A 17,640-nucleotide genomic window follows, 5' to 3' on the forward strand; every position below is an offset into this window, starting at 1 on the left:
ATTTAAAAGCCTGCTTATGTTAAAGAGAATGAACTAACAAAAATACTTGCTCATGTTTTGGAAGATTTAATTAATGTTTATAGTTTGTTTAGCTGTATATACAAGATGTGAGCAATGATGTATTAAACCAAAATACTAAAGGCTTATAAAATAAACACAAATTAATACAATAAGAAACACATTACACAGTTACAGTATAGTGCAGACATGTTGAGCATGTTTTTTCTAGACTTAAACTAAACATGATGCTGATTAATTCTTTTATGACCACTGTCTTAATTTAAAATTGAGTACTTGTTTTTTATTGCCTATTTTAACACTAGAAAACTAACAAGTGGTTGAAGAGACTATAAATTGGTGAGACATTTCTATTATATAAAGATTACAATTTTACAAATTTAGATTTTAATAGTTTTAGTTATTAGTTAGTAGTAACTAGTTTTACTACAGACCTATTATAATTTAAATACCAAGATTCAATTTGAACAGCCTACTCACTTCAAGAATCTAGTTTTATAATATATTTAATAATCTGATTTAATTCATTGTAAAAGAGTAAACTGTGTGCAGACGTTTACCTACTTCAATTGTTAAAGTCTAATTTGGAATAATAAATTAATTATATACAGATTGTCTTTATATGAAAAATAATACTCAATTTTTTAAATTGGAGCTTTATTTAAATTATAAGAAAATTCATCAAAAACCAATGGAAGACTCTGCTCCAAAGAAAGTCATGTAGAGTGTCTGTTTATTATGACACTCAAGTCCTTACGACAGCCTAATTGTCAAGTAGATGGAAACTAATCTAGACCTAACATCATAGCTATCATTATCATGGTTTTATAATCACAGAACACTCTAGAAAAGAGAAAATATAAGATGCAATTTTGTAAGAGATAAGAACTAACTCAAAATAGAAAGGTTACTGAAATCATTCAAAGTCTATTAATCAAGTTAATTACACAAGACTTAGGCTCCTACCAGAGTCGTTTCGCAGGTAGGAAGAGAGAGCAGGCAGCAGGCAAGACTGTTGTAGCAGATCATGTATACAAGGTGGTAGTGGCTGGAGTAGAGGCTTGGTAACGGAGTCACTATCTTCATCTGAGCTATCAGCTGTTACTAGACCGCCAGGGTTGATGTAGCTTGACAATACCTGGAAACAAGCAAAACAGCTCACATCAAACTTTAAATATACCTAAGACAAAACGACAGTTGGTCTTGTTATTTGGTATTGTTACTTGTAAAAATGATGGAGTACTTGTACTACCATAGGGATTGCAACTCTTAAAGATAAAACGTTTTCAATGCTCAAATGGATCTAAGATACATAAACCATGTTAGTATTTTCAATATTATTATAGCCTTGAACTGCGTATAGACAATTAATATTAATGCATACCTTTGTAATAGTTGCATTAGTAGATAGAGATAGGTGAAATTTTGTGATGCCAGAAGATAACTTGTTATAAAGTTACAGCTATAGTAGCATATATGACTACTTTTTTATATGCTTGACGAAAGTATGAGTTAATATTAAGAAACCATTTTATAATACAATTTTTTTTGAATTTATGTACAAATAAAACAAAATACTCAAGTACATATTTTTATTATTTAAAACATTTTCTCTGGTTTATACAAAAAAATTATATATAATACTTATTACTTAACATTAAGCACACATTTTTCTTCAATATCTGAAAAATATTGTGCAAAGACAAAAAACCCCATGTATCATTCTGGGAGTTTCTTATTATCAGTCGGAGAGTTAAGCCTGAAGAATGAAGGATAAAGAAATGAGATTATTTCATACAATACATTTAATTGTGATGTGATAGACACCACAAACATAAATAGTTCAGCTGAGGAATGTAAAGCTGATTGTTCTGTTGTTTTTCTTTTACAGAAATGTCATACTAGTCACACATAATAGCGTCATAAACACTACTTGGTCAAATCTAGTATTTTCCAATCAGATTATGAATATTATAAGAAAACTGCAGATTCTCAAATACTGAACCCTAATAGCTTTTTTGGCTAAGGTTTGATTTTTTTTTTAAATCATACCCAAACCCATTTTTACCATTCTTTAGGAGACCTCCCAATTACACAAACAATAATCCAAAAATTTTAAACACATTTGCAGAGATTCATACTGTATTTTAACAACTCTACCTTTCAGTTCCACCTGTGAAATTATACAATGGGCTTCTGGAATATATGTCTTTTATCTGCAAAACATATGAGCATTTATAATTGTATTACAGTATTTATAAAAAGTACTTTAAACTTAAATAACAAAATATTCAAGCAATTTCTAGCTGCAATACAATTATAGTGTATGAACAAGCAAATTGTTAATAGAGGGCATTTTTATACAACTACACAAATTAAGGTAAAATAGTTAGCGATCACCTGTCTGTTTACCAACGGGCAGCTGATGTTCCCACATTGGAGCAGATGCATGAATACAGATATAAATACTATATACTAAAAGATATAGCAATTACTATAAGTTAAATATTATTTACTGAACTATGATAATTTATTAGTTCATTATCTAAATATGGCTTTTTATACTTATAATACGACCAAAACACGTTTAAATAATCGGTAATTTGCGTATTATCAACCAGCTGCCATCCGTAAATAGACAATATGATCAAGTACCTGCAGTAAGACAGTGACATGCTGCTCCTCGCTTCGTTGTCGAGATAAGGCTTGTTCCACATTCCAGCTCTGAGTGGTGCTACCAGTGCCAAATCCTGTTCCTTTTGCCCAGTACAGGTGCGACTTGTCATCAGACTTGCTACCTGGCTGTGTTGCAGTCTTCGCCTGTCAAACAATATTTAAAATATCCAAAACAATATATTTGCGATTGAAATTAAATAAAAATAGGCTTCTCTTGTAATAGTAAAATTAATTTTATTGCTCAATTTTACATGAATATAGGACAACTTAAAGAAAAAGTATGTGTAGCCGTCAGGTGAATGAAACCAATACAACCAGTATTAAAGGACCCAACAGAGCATAATGAAAGACATCACAGAGATCAATATTGTTCTATTTACTCCAAAATCAATAGCTATTCCTTGGATTAAGAAAAACCTATATACCAAATTCAGGTCTCTACGTCCTTTCTATCAAGAGTTATTGCAAAGATGGACAGAATATCCTTTGACATTTTAACCCCAAAAATCATAGTTATTCCTTAGAACAAGAGAAAATTATGTACCAAGTTTCAAGTATCTAGAGTTTTTCGAAAAAAGAGATAGCACACAGACAGAAATACAGACTGCCCTTTGTTCTTTTGAAACCCAAAATCAAAGAGTTCCAAGAGTTATTGTACTTAGAGATGAATTAATAACACTATTAAAAAAAGCTCTGCTGGGTCCTTAAATCATTATTATAGTACATCATTTATTTAGTAACAAGTAACAAAACCTGAAAAAGATAACATTTTAATGTTGCATTTTCACAAGTTAGTTTAATTTTATCGTGCTTAGGTGTTTTCTGAAAGAAACACTTTCCCAAAACGAGGAATTTCTAATTGATTATCTCTCAAACATCAATATGCATAGAAAACTTTGTATGTATGACAATATAATAAAATTAATCAGATTTTGAAAGCTTTCATTCATGTGCTAATAATGAAATTTTAGGTGTAAGTTTTGACTTAGTTTATATAATTTTGTTGTAATTTATTATTTTTCTTGGCTTATTGTGCTGTTTCTATGAGACATACCGTACTAGTCAGGGTGGGCAGAGTGGAATCACTAGGCTGGTGAGTGAACACAGCCAAACACGCCAGCAGCAGGTGCAGTGCTCCTTGGTCCAGTGCTGTACGTCGTAGCAACACTCCATCGTCTGTACTGAGAGGAGTTGACTCCAGCAGTTGCCGTAAGACCTCAAATGGTAATGTTGGCAGTGAACTGCACGCCGGATTGCTCATAATGTCTCCTACAACCAGTTCTTCAATAAAGCTATCTACAATTATTATAATAAATTCTTTATTTCATTTTACAATATCTCCAGTTTTTCTACATAATCTTTTTAGTGATAAAGAATATTTTATTCTTTATTTTTATTCCACTGTCTACATTTTAGTACATAATACTGACCTTAGGAGTAATAAATTGAATTCAAATCTATTTCTTACATGTATATTACGCAACAGTGGATTGAGATTAGTGGTGTGTAAGCAGATTTATGAACATCATCCAGACAAGCCTAGCTTCTGGTTTAAAAGAAAACAAGAAGAACAAAACTAAACAAATGAGATCACATTAGTTTCTTCGAGCCATATAACAATTTTCCTGATCTATTACTGACCTCCCTCGCCATCATCCGATACTCCTAGCACCAGTCGCAACAGACACTGAGCCTTCCGCTTGTCCTTGAGTAGTACCTCCGCATAGCCAGGCAGTCTTAGGAATAATCCAAATGCTGCCAGAGAGTGTAGTGGCACGCTAGGTATATTGGTACCTCCCTCACTGTGTTTACCCCCAGCACCTTGTCCGGACATGTATGGTGCCACTAGGCTCTCCTCCACATCCTGCAGGCAAATACAACTCTTCAATCAACAATAGGAGTGTGAACAATACAGCCAATACCGATGGGAAAGCTGGTTCATACAAGAAACTTTCCTCAAATAACAAACAACTTATTGGTTCCAAATAATATTTTTTGTTTTGTAACATAATGTTTAGATTAAATTGTTATATATTTTTAACTTATTATTTCATATGATTTTAAACAGTAAAACATGTTAATTTTTTAATAATTTATTCAAATATTTTATTACATCAAAATAATAATGAAAATAAAACTTGTTAACAAAAACGTTCCAAGATTCTAAACTAGCTAATAAAGTGAAATTTATCTGAAAGTTAATAATATAAAAAATAAATATAACAGGATAATAAAATCTGATTTCTATGTGAACTGATTTTCTTATAGCTTGTTTAAATGCGCTGGGGTCTATAGCATTCCTAATCAGTGCTAAATAACTGATCTTGTGCCAGAGTCTAACCACATCCGATAAAGCTGCTGCAGTATAAAATAAAACAAATTCTTTATTTTGTTCATTTTTTATGGAGAGTTAATAAACCCTGATTTGTAGTTGATCTCATTTCATACCAGTAAGAAAAATACTTGGTAACATTCTATGAAAGAAAAGAAATTTTAATTAGATGATAGATACACATTTAAACTTCAAATTAACCGATAACTCGTTCACTATGGATTTATACTAAATGTTATTGAGTAGAGCTCCTAAGCCTGTAGTAGTAACACATTTACCACACTCATATGTAAAAGTAGTGAAGAATAGTTGACCTAGGTTGAGTTAACATGCATTAATTTTTTTTTGAAATTTTGACAGTTGTTCCCATTATTTTCTTTTTTTAACATCATGTAACTAAAGTGCTTTAAGGTTATTATTAGGCAATATACAGGTTGGAGCAGAAGAAACGCATGTTTTTCACTATTAAATGACTGGGACAGGGTTTGATAAAAATAATAAAAACAAGCGTTAAGTGAGAGATTTTGTAATGCATTTTTAAAATATACATACTTTAATTAGGTTCGAAAAATAATGTCTTGAAGATGACATCCTTCTTACTGGATACAAATTTGGATCCTCTCCTGAAAGTTACACATGGCTCTCTCCAATATTTCATTCAGCACGGTTTCAATTTCCTGACGAATGGAATTCTTCTGGTCACCGATTGTATACTTTTGATTTTAAATATCCCCAAAAAAAGCACACATCGACAAATCGGGTGATCAAGGGGACCAGTAAACATCGCCATATCTCGAAATAACATGTCCTGGGAACATTTGTCGAACCACTTGCATGGATGCTCTTGCAGTGTGAGCTATGGAACCTTCCTGCTGAAACCATATTTCTCTCATATTCACTTGCCACCTTTCAAGTTCTGGATGAAAAAAGATGTTTAACATTTCAACATAGCCCGCTGATGTCACAGTAATTGCAGTTCCTTCCTATTACAAAAAATAGGGTGCAACAATCCCCATCTTTGAAATGTAGCATCACACTGATGATACTTTTAAACTGTGTTATGTCTTTGGTGTAATTAATTTTGTTCGATCATCAAGTAAGATGCGGTGAAGTAAACGACGTGATATGCCTGGCGCTACAGCCTGTCGTCTAGCCGATCGTTTCGGACTAGCAAGAACTACTGTTCTCACTTGGTCTACATTTTCCGGAATATGAACTGAATGGGGAAGACTAGATGGTTTCTTTTTCACCACAGATCCAGCTCTTCTAAGCGCTGCAACCCATCGGAGTACAGTATTTCGATAAGGCATTGCACCTTGAAGTCCAACTCTAAAATTTAGACAGAAAAGGCGTCGCACAGTGACTACGGAATCATTGTTTCTTAAGTACAGCTCGACAAAGAACACACAATTCTTTACGCTCCAACACTCCATAGGACTAAAACTGCATTGAAAGGGCAGTCTGCCAACTTTCATTCAAGGTCAATACCCCCTGTTGTCACTACATACTAGCGGTTTAATAAAAATGCGTTTCCTCTACTTCACCCTGTATAAATTAATGTTTTGACTAAAACAGGGGTATCTATATACCACATAACCAACAATTCCAATGATACAGACATATCGGTTTGCCACATGCAAAGAATTAATTATTTGATTTTCACAAATTCTATTGTTATCTAATGCATGTAATAGATACATAGATTATTTCTGTCCAACCTGATTCAGAACTTTTACAAGATAAACAGTTTCAATTAAAACATAGAGTATTTCAAATTATAAATACAATTACTTAATTTATAATTTACTGTAATTATATATTGATTTTTAAATTGATTTCAAGAGTTGTGATGCTGTGACAATCTAAATGTTGAATATAAAAATGACATACTTCATAGATGTCATCACTGGCTTCAACCTTGACCCAGTCAGCATCCACCTGGTCTGATGTTGTCGGAGGAGGTGGAGGGGCTGTTGAGGATCGGAAGTACATCAGCGTTTCTGGGTATACCAGTGGCAAGTGTTCTGCAAGAAGAGCCAATCCACCCTGTTGAGTGAATACCTGCAGAGGACTGGGGAATGATGGATTGGATAATAGTGCCTCACTGCTTTCCTGCGCCTCTGAAACAAAATTGTAGATCAGCACTTGGCTGGATTTTAAAGTGTTTTTTATAGCGACATAGGCCAAACCGCCAAAATGCTGTGTTTCTAAATTCTCTGTAAACTATTTTTACTACACAACTCTGAATCTATTTAAGTTCATTGTTAAAGGTGTACACTGAGTGTAATCAATTAATACATGACCAGAGAGTTAGGCATTAATAAGTCAGTGTAACGCAAGGTATAAAGACATGAGAATATTATTTTTTCTATGGTTAAGACAAGCGTACCTTTATTCACAAATAGTAAACGTAATATACATGAATACTGTAAAATACAAATATAATATCCAAAATTGTATGTTTTATAATATTTCTCTTAGGTGTACAGAACCAACATGTTTTATTTTGACTTCCAGGTAATATAGTAAGACCTAAGGGTTTCTTATCTAACAATGAATGCTATCAGATGGTTAGATGTTTAAAAAAGTATACTATTCAACGTGCCAGAAACTAGAACACAATGGATCAAACCGGACATCAAAACATTTATCCTATCCCTAAAACTTAGTGTGTAGGAGAGAAAGTGTTTAAGAAAGAGCTTTTTCTTTTTCATGTAAATATAGGAAGTGAAATGTGAACTTACCTTTACTAAGGGGTTCATTAATGGTTAACTCTATACAAGGAGAGCTGAGAGAGACACCTCTGTGGTCCAGAACTGTCAGCAGCTGTGACAATGTCAAGGCTCCTGGCAAGTTCACTCCTGGCAACTCTGCATGCTGTAGATATTCCGTTGTCACTGCCATGTCTGCTGTCATACAAACATAAATTCTTTCTTATTTATCACAATTAAGAATTAACATAAAGTTTAGATTAAACAATCTATTGTAAAAATATATTTAAAATATATTCCTAATTTACACAGATTTTGTCTATGTACCTAAAAGTGATGTGCTGGTGGTAGTATGGGACTTCTTGCCATAAACCTTGTCTTTGAGCATGGAGGCAGTGACATTCTTGGCATCCTTGATCCGCTTGTCCTTGGCCGTGACCCCAGCCGCCACAAACAACTGTTCCGAAACCTCAGACCACATTGACTCCCGTGTGTTCTCCTTGTTGGCCAGGCTCTCACTGGATCTTGTCTCCGAGCTTGAGACACCATTCACTGCAACACATTATACTTTGATAGTATAGAAAATATATTGTCTATTGTCTATAATTACAGTAAAACTGTTGGAACAAATATTCAAAATACCACAAGAAAGTATAATACAGGGTCTTCAAAAGAGAATGCTGGGATTTTGAAAGGCCGTTTACTTACAAACTATTCAAGATAGCTAAATGATTTAAATGTCAAATTGAAGTTGAAATAACTAAGTTTTGTTTTCCGTGTAGTAGCATTCTGGGAGGAAATGTTAACCTCAGCATATGCAGAACAGCTGCGCGGCAGCAGTCTGCCACTGTGACTGACACGCCTAGCACCAGTCACAAGTACAATGTTGACAGTGTAATAGAAGGCACAGTGTTCTGGTGGTACGCAGAACTTCATTTGTTAGTGTGCGTTATTGGTTTCTAGTTACATATTGAGGTCAAAATTCACCAGATGATAAAGCAATTCATTGCTGTTTGATAATATGTAACTATAATCTTTATATCAGCAATCTGAGACTTAGGTGGCTGGTATCATGACTATCATTCACACTCAAGTCAAAAAAATTGTTAACACAATATAATATTGAGATTCAAGTTTTGGATTACCATATGTTGATAGACGATAACACTTCATAACGTTACCAAGATTTTAATTGTGTTAGCAATGTATTGATAAATTGTCAACAGGAAAATTTAGATGATACACCATACAAGTGATGCATAACCAAGCACTGATGCAGAAACAAATTGTTAGTACCAAAAGTTTGGTAATTAGGTCAATGCTTAGTCTTTAAATAACTGTATCATGTACTCAGTGAAAAACAACAGTGAGAAAGTGTAATATCAAACAGATTTCACAAGAACAAATAAAAATATTAAGAATAAAGACAACTTAACAGTCAACATTGTTATTTATTAATCTCTAATAAAAATATACTAATTCATGTTTCCAATAATTAACAAAGTAAAATATTTTAAAATGTATTGGGCATTATGGATAAAAAAGATTATCAGGATAAAAGACAGGAGTTGGTTGTAGGGAAAATACCTTGTGCTTTACCCCACAACTGAGTAAAACTTTCAATTCTTTTGAAATCATATGAAATTATATAATCATTTGAAGATTATATAATTAGAGGAGATGTCTCATTTTGAAGACCCAATCAATACTTATCTAGGACTTTTTAATTTTTCTTGTGAAGTAGATACTTTTTGATGAATATTTAGAAAACAAAATAGAAAAAAGTTTGAGAGTTATTTTGAATAGCCAATAAAAACCCTTAAAAAACATAAAAGCGTATGTTTATACGTGTATATGTGTGTATAATTCTACTTGAATGCACATCAAAACAATTTGATCAACAACATTAAACTTACAATATAACAAAGATATTAAATGCCATCAATAATAAAATTTAAGATTCAAGGAAAAAAGTGTTTTAAAAAAATGTGTTATATCTGGAAGCTATTTTCATAATCCTTGACTAAAATTATTTCTAAAACTTTGATTAAAATTATATCAATAACAAATTCTAGTATTGATTTGGAATTCATTTCCAATTAAATTTAATTTGACATTGTTCAGATTCAACGGTATAGTTAAGACATTTAAATGTCAATCTAGCTCAGGTTTAGCCCTGGAACTCGACATAATTTTTTTCAATATGGCATGCACCTATTGAGATTTTGTATGGTTATTTTTTTTATTGTTATCACTGTTTATCTATTTTTCAAGATACAGACATTAAAAAAAATATTAGTGCTTTTAGAAATAAATCGACTCATCTCGAACAATGAGAGTCAAACTCTCCAGTGCCGTAAAATTATGTGGAAAATAATGTTCTTAAACATATTTCTTTTAATTTAATTAGTATTAGTATTTAATTAGTATGCTATACAAAATTTTATTTATTTAAATTATCCAGATTTAGTTAAATATTATTTTATTTTGTCCCAAAAACCATTATTGAGGCTTTATTAATTTATGAACTGTTACAAATTAATCTCTATATCAACATGTGGTGAAATTTTTCACAAATGGGTGAATGTTCCAAGAATTTTAAAAATCAATTCAATTAGATATTGGCATACAGAACAAAATTGAAACATTATAAAATTTACAAATTACATTATCTGAACTTCAACAAGTAATCCGCACTCATTTTTCTATTAAAATTACGTTTATGAATACTTATACAAAGGATCTGCCAAACTATTTACTTTATAAAAGTATTTTCATGAAATTAGGATTTGATATATGAAAATATTCTTTATAAATGGAAATGTTAATCTTCATATCTATAAACATATACTCAACACAAGTGTTCAGTATAGTTGTTTACTCACTTGCGACCTGCCGGACAATCTCGTGGCACATGGTGTGTACACTGAGATACAGGAGATGGTTTGCGTTCTCCACTCCATAGCGAGGGTGAGTGGGACCTGTGGGGACTGGACCTTGCAGCACCGTGTGTCCTCGCACCACCACAGGTATCTTCTCACTCTCTAGCAGTAACTGTAGTATCAGTCTTCGCGTTACACCCGATATTCCCAATTCTCCTGCAAAAATTCAGTATCTTATCTGTAATTTTTACGTTAGAAAAACTATATTTTGTATAGATCAAAAAATGTATTGTTTAATAAATATGCTCATCCAAACTGCGAAACTCGAATTGTGTGCTCAGCACTTACTCGAGTTTACAAACTAAAAATGATATCTGAATTAAGCTAATACATGTCTAGCTATTCTTTGATCACCAGTTACCAAACAATATATCCTAAACAATTGATCAGTCTGTCATTCTTTTTAAGTACTAACCATTAGTTTGTACTTTAATGAACAAGAATGTACTAAGAACAAAATGATGAGGTACAGAAGTAAAATAAGCTTTTGTTCACATAGGATCAGTCCATCAGTATTTCTTTTACAATAGTAGTGCTTAATTTAACTTAAAATTGCAGAAAACCCGAGTGCTACAAAGAAAATAATTAAAACAAATTATTTTGCATTGCCAACTAATCCCCTAAATACACAGAAAGTTATAATGAGGGTGTTGTGACTCTTATATTGCCCATTTGAGGTTACTACAATTTACTGAGAGCATTTTTAATGCCAAATTATTTCAGACCGATCAAATATGAGTGAAAGAAATATTTATTGTGTATGATAGATCCTAGTTATTTGAAATAATGATTCACAATCTAGAATCTGGTCAAATGTTCAGGGAAAATCACCCATACAAGTTATTTCTCTGAAGATATTGATTCAATTACTGAAATATTAAAAGAATTTAATATATTTCATATTGCACATATTTCGTTTACATATATATATATATATATATATATATATATATATATATATATATATATAAAACAGTCTACTTAAAAAGCTACACAAGGAGCCATGAGAAATGTTAAATTAGAAAACAAAACCAAAATTTCTTTAAAGCTCTGCAATCAAAGTACCTAACGTTTTATTGCAAGACATATTTACTACGCAATTTAATTTATATGTATTACATAATTTAAGTTCATTATACAAAAATGATTTCTAGATTACCATGGGTTCTTTGTTGACTAATAACATCACAGAGGACATTGGCCAACAGTTTCTGATTGGTGGGATGGCCCCAGCAGCAACGAGACAGGAACTTGACTGTGGCAGACTCCAGACTTGACAGTGACTCACTCATCATCTCACACCTGCAACATTCACCTGCCACTATTTTATCTTTTTATACAACATTGTAATGAACTTTGGTGAGTTCCAAAGTATTTAACTAATATTCCAAATATGGAATTCCTGGAGTAGTCCAGTGGGTAGCTACTCTGACTCTACTATTAGAATAAAAATATTTAGCTCTATAATTCTCTCAGTAGATGATACAATTTTATTTGATACTAATTTCAATATTAATGAGCTTAAGATATTAGTGCAAAGCAAATTAAATAAGGCTTCAGGTTAAATTAAAATAAGGATTAGTTTAAAACAATGGTTTTCATGTTAATGAAGACAAAATCCAAAATATAATTTTTGCCAATGTATGTATATTCATTGTATCTACTTACGAAAATATAAATAAAGATTTTTGAATTCTAACTATTATTGTTGTTATGCAGTTTATTTCTGAGGTTTGTAAACTTAAAAACTTTTTTTATATCAAGTTGAATATTTATCATACGTTCTAAAAATCTCAAATATTAGGTGTGGTTACATTTTGATCAGATGTTTCTTTTTTTTAATAAAGTATTAATGCATTTTGAGAATTGAAAGTAGTTTTTTGAATTTATGTTTATTGTTTTTGGTTCTTGTTTACCCTAGAAGTCATGGTATGTTTTTCTTGTACACATCATGTACACTTAGAAAATGTATAATAGGTGCGAAAAGAGCACATGGGTTTTCGTGGTATTAAACATGCATTTATGTTTAAGATATCACCATGATTTAGGTATCATTGGATTCAGGAAATTGCAGTGTAAATTGCAAAAATGAGGCAGCAGTGAAAGTGTTAAAGAATACAATGTGTACAATTATATTAAATTTAAATTAACACTTTTAGAATAATACATTTTTCAAAAATATGAAAGAAACAAGGCATTTACAACTAACAAATTGTATAAGACATTAAATTTGGAGAATTCTTTCATACTGGTGATAAAACAATTATTAACACATTGAGAAATGCCATATTAAGCTGTGACCAAGCTACATCCTACATCTTGATTATTTCTCTGTATTGAACTGTGGACAGTTCATTCATCGCTCTGTTCTTTGTTTAACCCTGGAACTGGCAAACGCCCGATATCGGGCGTTTTAGTTGCATCCTAGATGGCAGCGCCCGATATCGGGCGTTTTAATACGTCTTTTATATCTCAATATTACGTACTTAAAACACGATCAAAGAGTATCGGTATTGATACCAATCGAAAGAGGAAGGTTCAATTTATGTAAATAATACACTAATAAATAATTTTATTGTTTCGTTACATGTCCAAACAAAATTACGTAACTCTGAACTGTGAGTTATCTCTGAACTGTTTGTTTCCATTGTCCCGCTTACCGCGCTAGTTGCGCGTGCAGCGATGAGTCAACTGGTTCATTCGGCTATTGTTATTTCGTCAGCTGCATGGTGTTCTGTCTGGTTTATTATTTGTTTGAGTTTGTTGTAATGATGGTTGTGTATGTGACACAATAATAGTAAGTTTGTGTGCGTGTTTACGTAATGGATCGTAATTTCCGCGATCGTTCAAGTGACATTCGAGAATTTGTTGTACATTGATACCAATCGAAAGAGGAAGGTTCAATTTATGTAAATAATACACTAATAAATAATTTTATCATTTCGCTACACACGTCCATACGTTTTATAATCTCTGAACTGTGTGTTTACATTCTCCCGCGTACCGCGCTAGTTGCGCGCGCAACGATGAGTCAACTGGTTCGTTCGGCTATTGTTATTGTCAGCTGCATGGTGTTCTGTCTGGTTTATTGTTTTTTTTGAGTTTGTTGTAATGATGGTTGTGTATATAACACAATAATAGTAAATTTTTTTGTGCGTGATTACGTAATGGATCGTAATTTCCGCGATTGTTCAAGTGACATTCGAGAACTACTTGAACATGAAATAAGCAACGATGAGGATTCCGATTTAGACATTCAATCAGAACATAATTAAAAAAATATATAATAAAAATTAAAAAAAGAAAATTAATATAAACTAATAGTTACAAGATTGTATTAATCCAAGTGGGCTTTGAAGTTCTTACTTTTGTTGGTAAGTAGCACTTTCGAATGTCAGTGTATGATTTTTGTATCATTTACCACATGTAAAAATAAATACCTTATAAACTATGTGTTGTTTTATATTTACTCAGAATTAAATGCTCTTCCTTTTCTATATTTTGGATTTTGCATATAATTAACAACAACAATTTTACAAATCAAAATCTTTGAACTAACTTTTCTTTTTTCTAACAAATTTTTTTTTTTCATGAAGAGTTAGAGTAAGGGTATTTTTTTGTTTTAATTATATTATGTGAAAAATGTTCCTTGAACAATGCTGAATAAAGAAATATATAATATGACATAGGTACTTTATAGTAAACATGTAATAATAAAATAAATATGAGGCAATGTATGAAGTACTAAAACACTCTGCCACTGAGAGAAATATGACTGCCAGTTCCAGGGTTAAAAAGTATTATTGATGATGGTTTGAAAGGAAAACAGAATTTCAGATATTTGCCACATTATGTGGAGAATCACAAACCATGGAAAGCTATGAGAACCTCAGGTATATGCTTGAATATTTTGATGCACAACTTGTTCTGTTTTCTAACTTCTTAACTTTGTAGAGTTTATTCTTATATATTGATTTGTGCTTACTTAAGTATTCTTGATTATTTGTGATATACTGTATAGGTTTTTACATCTAATAAAAAGGATGGATTCCAACTCCCCAGGAGTGTTATGATTCCTTAAAAATTCAACCATGTACAGAGTGTATTCTGATCTTATCTTTGCAAAGGTTACTGACCTGGGAGTTGTAGAAGGCCTGCTGCAGAGGACTGTGAGAAGTGGAAGCCAAAACTCAGAACCTTCATTAGAACCCAGCCAGTCTCTCATGATGCCTTCAGAGCAGACTTCAGCAAAGAACTGCAGGATTGTTGATACCACCTCCAACTGAACCATGGGACTGCTGCTTTTTCCCATTTTCTACCAAATAACATGTTATCACTCACTTTTGGTACTTATCATGACACAATTAAGTCAACTCCTCTTTGTACAAGTCATTTAAAAAGATAAAGGGAGATCCAAGATCATAGTTGCATACAGTCAGTGAAAACTTGGTATACACACTGCACTAGCTGAAAACTAATACTGAACAAAATTAGTTTAAATAATAAATAAAGCATGTATTTATAGATCAATATAAGTTTGAAGTTATTTAAATGTACTGTACTTTCCAGATTAACACGAGTAAAATGTAAAAAGTAAAGTTGTTAAAATGTCTTGTTATAGAATAGCATAACTTACACAAATGTGTATGAAAAATTTATTCAATATTTGTTCTTCATTGATGAATGGACATTCAACAGTAATGCAACACATGGAATTATTAACTCTATATCTTCAAAACATGGCATGATTATACCTACATTAATTTGCATTAAAGTACATTTGTATTAATAAATTAATAGTACTTTTTTAGGCTATTCAATTAAAAATAATATTACTTTCCAATCAATTACCTCTCAATAGAAACACATGTGTAATAATACAGATTAAACTCATCATGCTAATTTTAAAAGATATTTTTCCATCTACTTCTTTCTGATAGCTAAGCTTTTAAAAATTCAGTCTATTGTATGTGAAATATATAAAGTTAGTCAGATTATAATACACATACAAGATATTAAAATATATATTACACATGAAAATTTAAAAAAAAATAGGATATATAATCATTAAAAAAAAAAAATTTTTACCTTTAATAACATGGTTACGACCACTTGCTTTGTCTGAGTCAGTCAATCGTGATTGGCTTGTCTGCTTGCTACACCTCCTTTCTGAATGTTTCTTTGAACAAAATTCTGTAAGGAAAAAAAATCACATATTAGAGCTTTATATATAATATACAAAAACATTTAGGAGACTTAAAAAAAAAAAAAAAAAAAAAAAAAAAAATCCAATTACATCCATATATATTTTTGAATATATTACATCCATTAAATGTGCATAGATGTAGTTTGAGCTAAAGAGGAATATGCAGAAAATGGTTAAGATGAAGGGGACATGATGGCGCAGCTAAATAACAATTCTGATGATTAAATGGCCCTGGGAGTTATTTTTTTTATTTTTCCATATCACATTTTGATTTTTTGAAATATTTCAACTACTGTACATATATAACCATGTTAGAAAATATTGTGATTTTCTTAAGAATATTTGACGAAGTTTGTATAGTTTATATCTGCGTTTGTGCATTTGAGCATGTCTATTTTGTGGACAACAGCTGATGATCGGCAATAAACAAATTATGGATTGCTAAAACATGTCTAATCTCACTTTATGTATGAAAAACCAGATTATATAAATAACCAAAATAACAAGCTATTGTGGTTTTATAAAATATGATTGACCTGTATTTTCTTGACATGTTCTTTTAAAACAGCACATCTGCTGCATGTATGCACTGATAAAAGACACTCGACAGATAAGAACCAGACAATTGCTAAACTTGACTTTTAGTCATTCTCTGTGTTTGAAAACCTGTATGTCAATAACCACTATAATAAAAAATCATGGTTTTATAAATTATTTTTGGCTTGCAACTTGTATGTTCTATATTTATGTCACTGTGTGTGCATGGATGTCAGCTGCTAGACGATAAAAAAAAACAAAAAACAAGATGTTCGGTGAAGTTTTTTCATGTTGTAATTTGTGGGTTTTCTTACTCCTGGGATTCCTGACTTTGGGTGTTACAACGATCTAGTAAGATTTGTTTACTTTAACCTAGATTCTAGTTATGTGTTAGGATAGTTTCCTTTGAAAATTGTTTCTAGTAAATGTACATCTCATAAAACTAAATGGTATAATGCTGATCTTAGACGTCTGAAAGATCAGTGTTTGTTTATATACAAACCATTAAATACACTGGTCTAGTATGTTATAAAGGACTGTTTTAATTATTTAAGGTGCAAGTAAAGGAGATCTGTTAGGGAGGCATCTAGACTGTATAGCTGTAATCGAGTTGTTAATGCTAAGAACAACCCCAAAGTAATGTGGTCAATTGTAGGAGAATTCAAGGAAAAATGTTACGCCTAAATGTATTAATAGTAAAAGAAATATTACCTCTCCTGGGTTTTATTGATTTTTTTCACTAGTAGTGTAAGTAGTATTGTTGGTAATGTTCCTAACTCAAATCAGTGTATGTCTTTTTATTTAGATAAGGTCAAGCAAAGTTTACCTCAAGCGCTCAATCTTTCTTTGAAATGTGTGAGCTTTAGGCAAGTCTACAATGCTATCAATTCCTTGAGCTGTAGTAAGAGTCTGGATGTTTATTTCCTGAACTCTGGTCTACTAAAAATTGCTGCACTTCATATCTGAGATATTAGCCTATTTATTTAACTGTTGTATTGAAAGTGGTGTTTTCCCTCAATGTTTGACATTAGTTAAGGTCATACCAATTTACAAGAAGAGCTCTGTGTCTGACTACAAAAATTATCAACCTGTATCGATAATACCTTATATCTAAGGTATTTGTGATTATTATTATAAATAATCAAATTGTTGAATATTAAAAAAAAATTTTTAAACTGATTGTCAGTTTGGCTTTAGGTCTAAGAAAGGGTACTAGTC

General features: G+C 31.6%; 1 protein-coding gene across 1 annotated transcript in view; it reads right to left on the reverse strand.

The window, feature by feature from the left end:
* The window catches only part of LOC124353611 (baculoviral IAP repeat-containing protein 6-like), a 183,889-nt gene that overhangs the window by 7,272 nt on the left and 158,977 nt on the right, over positions 1-17,640 (reverse strand). Inside the window, 12 exon segments of the mRNA XM_046803533.1 lie at positions 985-1,156; positions 2,674-2,838; positions 3,749-3,963; positions 4,336-4,558; positions 6,917-7,146; positions 7,771-7,935; positions 8,065-8,289; positions 10,623-10,835; positions 11,839-11,981; positions 14,816-14,964; positions 14,966-14,994; positions 15,768-15,872. Of these exon segments, the coding sequence (XP_046659489.1) occupies positions 985-1,156; positions 2,674-2,838; positions 3,749-3,963; positions 4,336-4,558; positions 6,917-7,146; positions 7,771-7,935; positions 8,065-8,289; positions 10,623-10,835; positions 11,839-11,981; positions 14,816-14,964; positions 14,966-14,994; positions 15,768-15,872 (2,034 nt within the window).

The sequence above is a fragment of the Homalodisca vitripennis genome, chromosome 1 (genome assembly GCF_021130785.1).
Source record: "Homalodisca vitripennis isolate AUS2020 chromosome 1, UT_GWSS_2.1, whole genome shotgun sequence".
NCBI lineage: Eukaryota > Metazoa > Arthropoda > Insecta > Hemiptera > Cicadellidae > Homalodisca > Homalodisca vitripennis.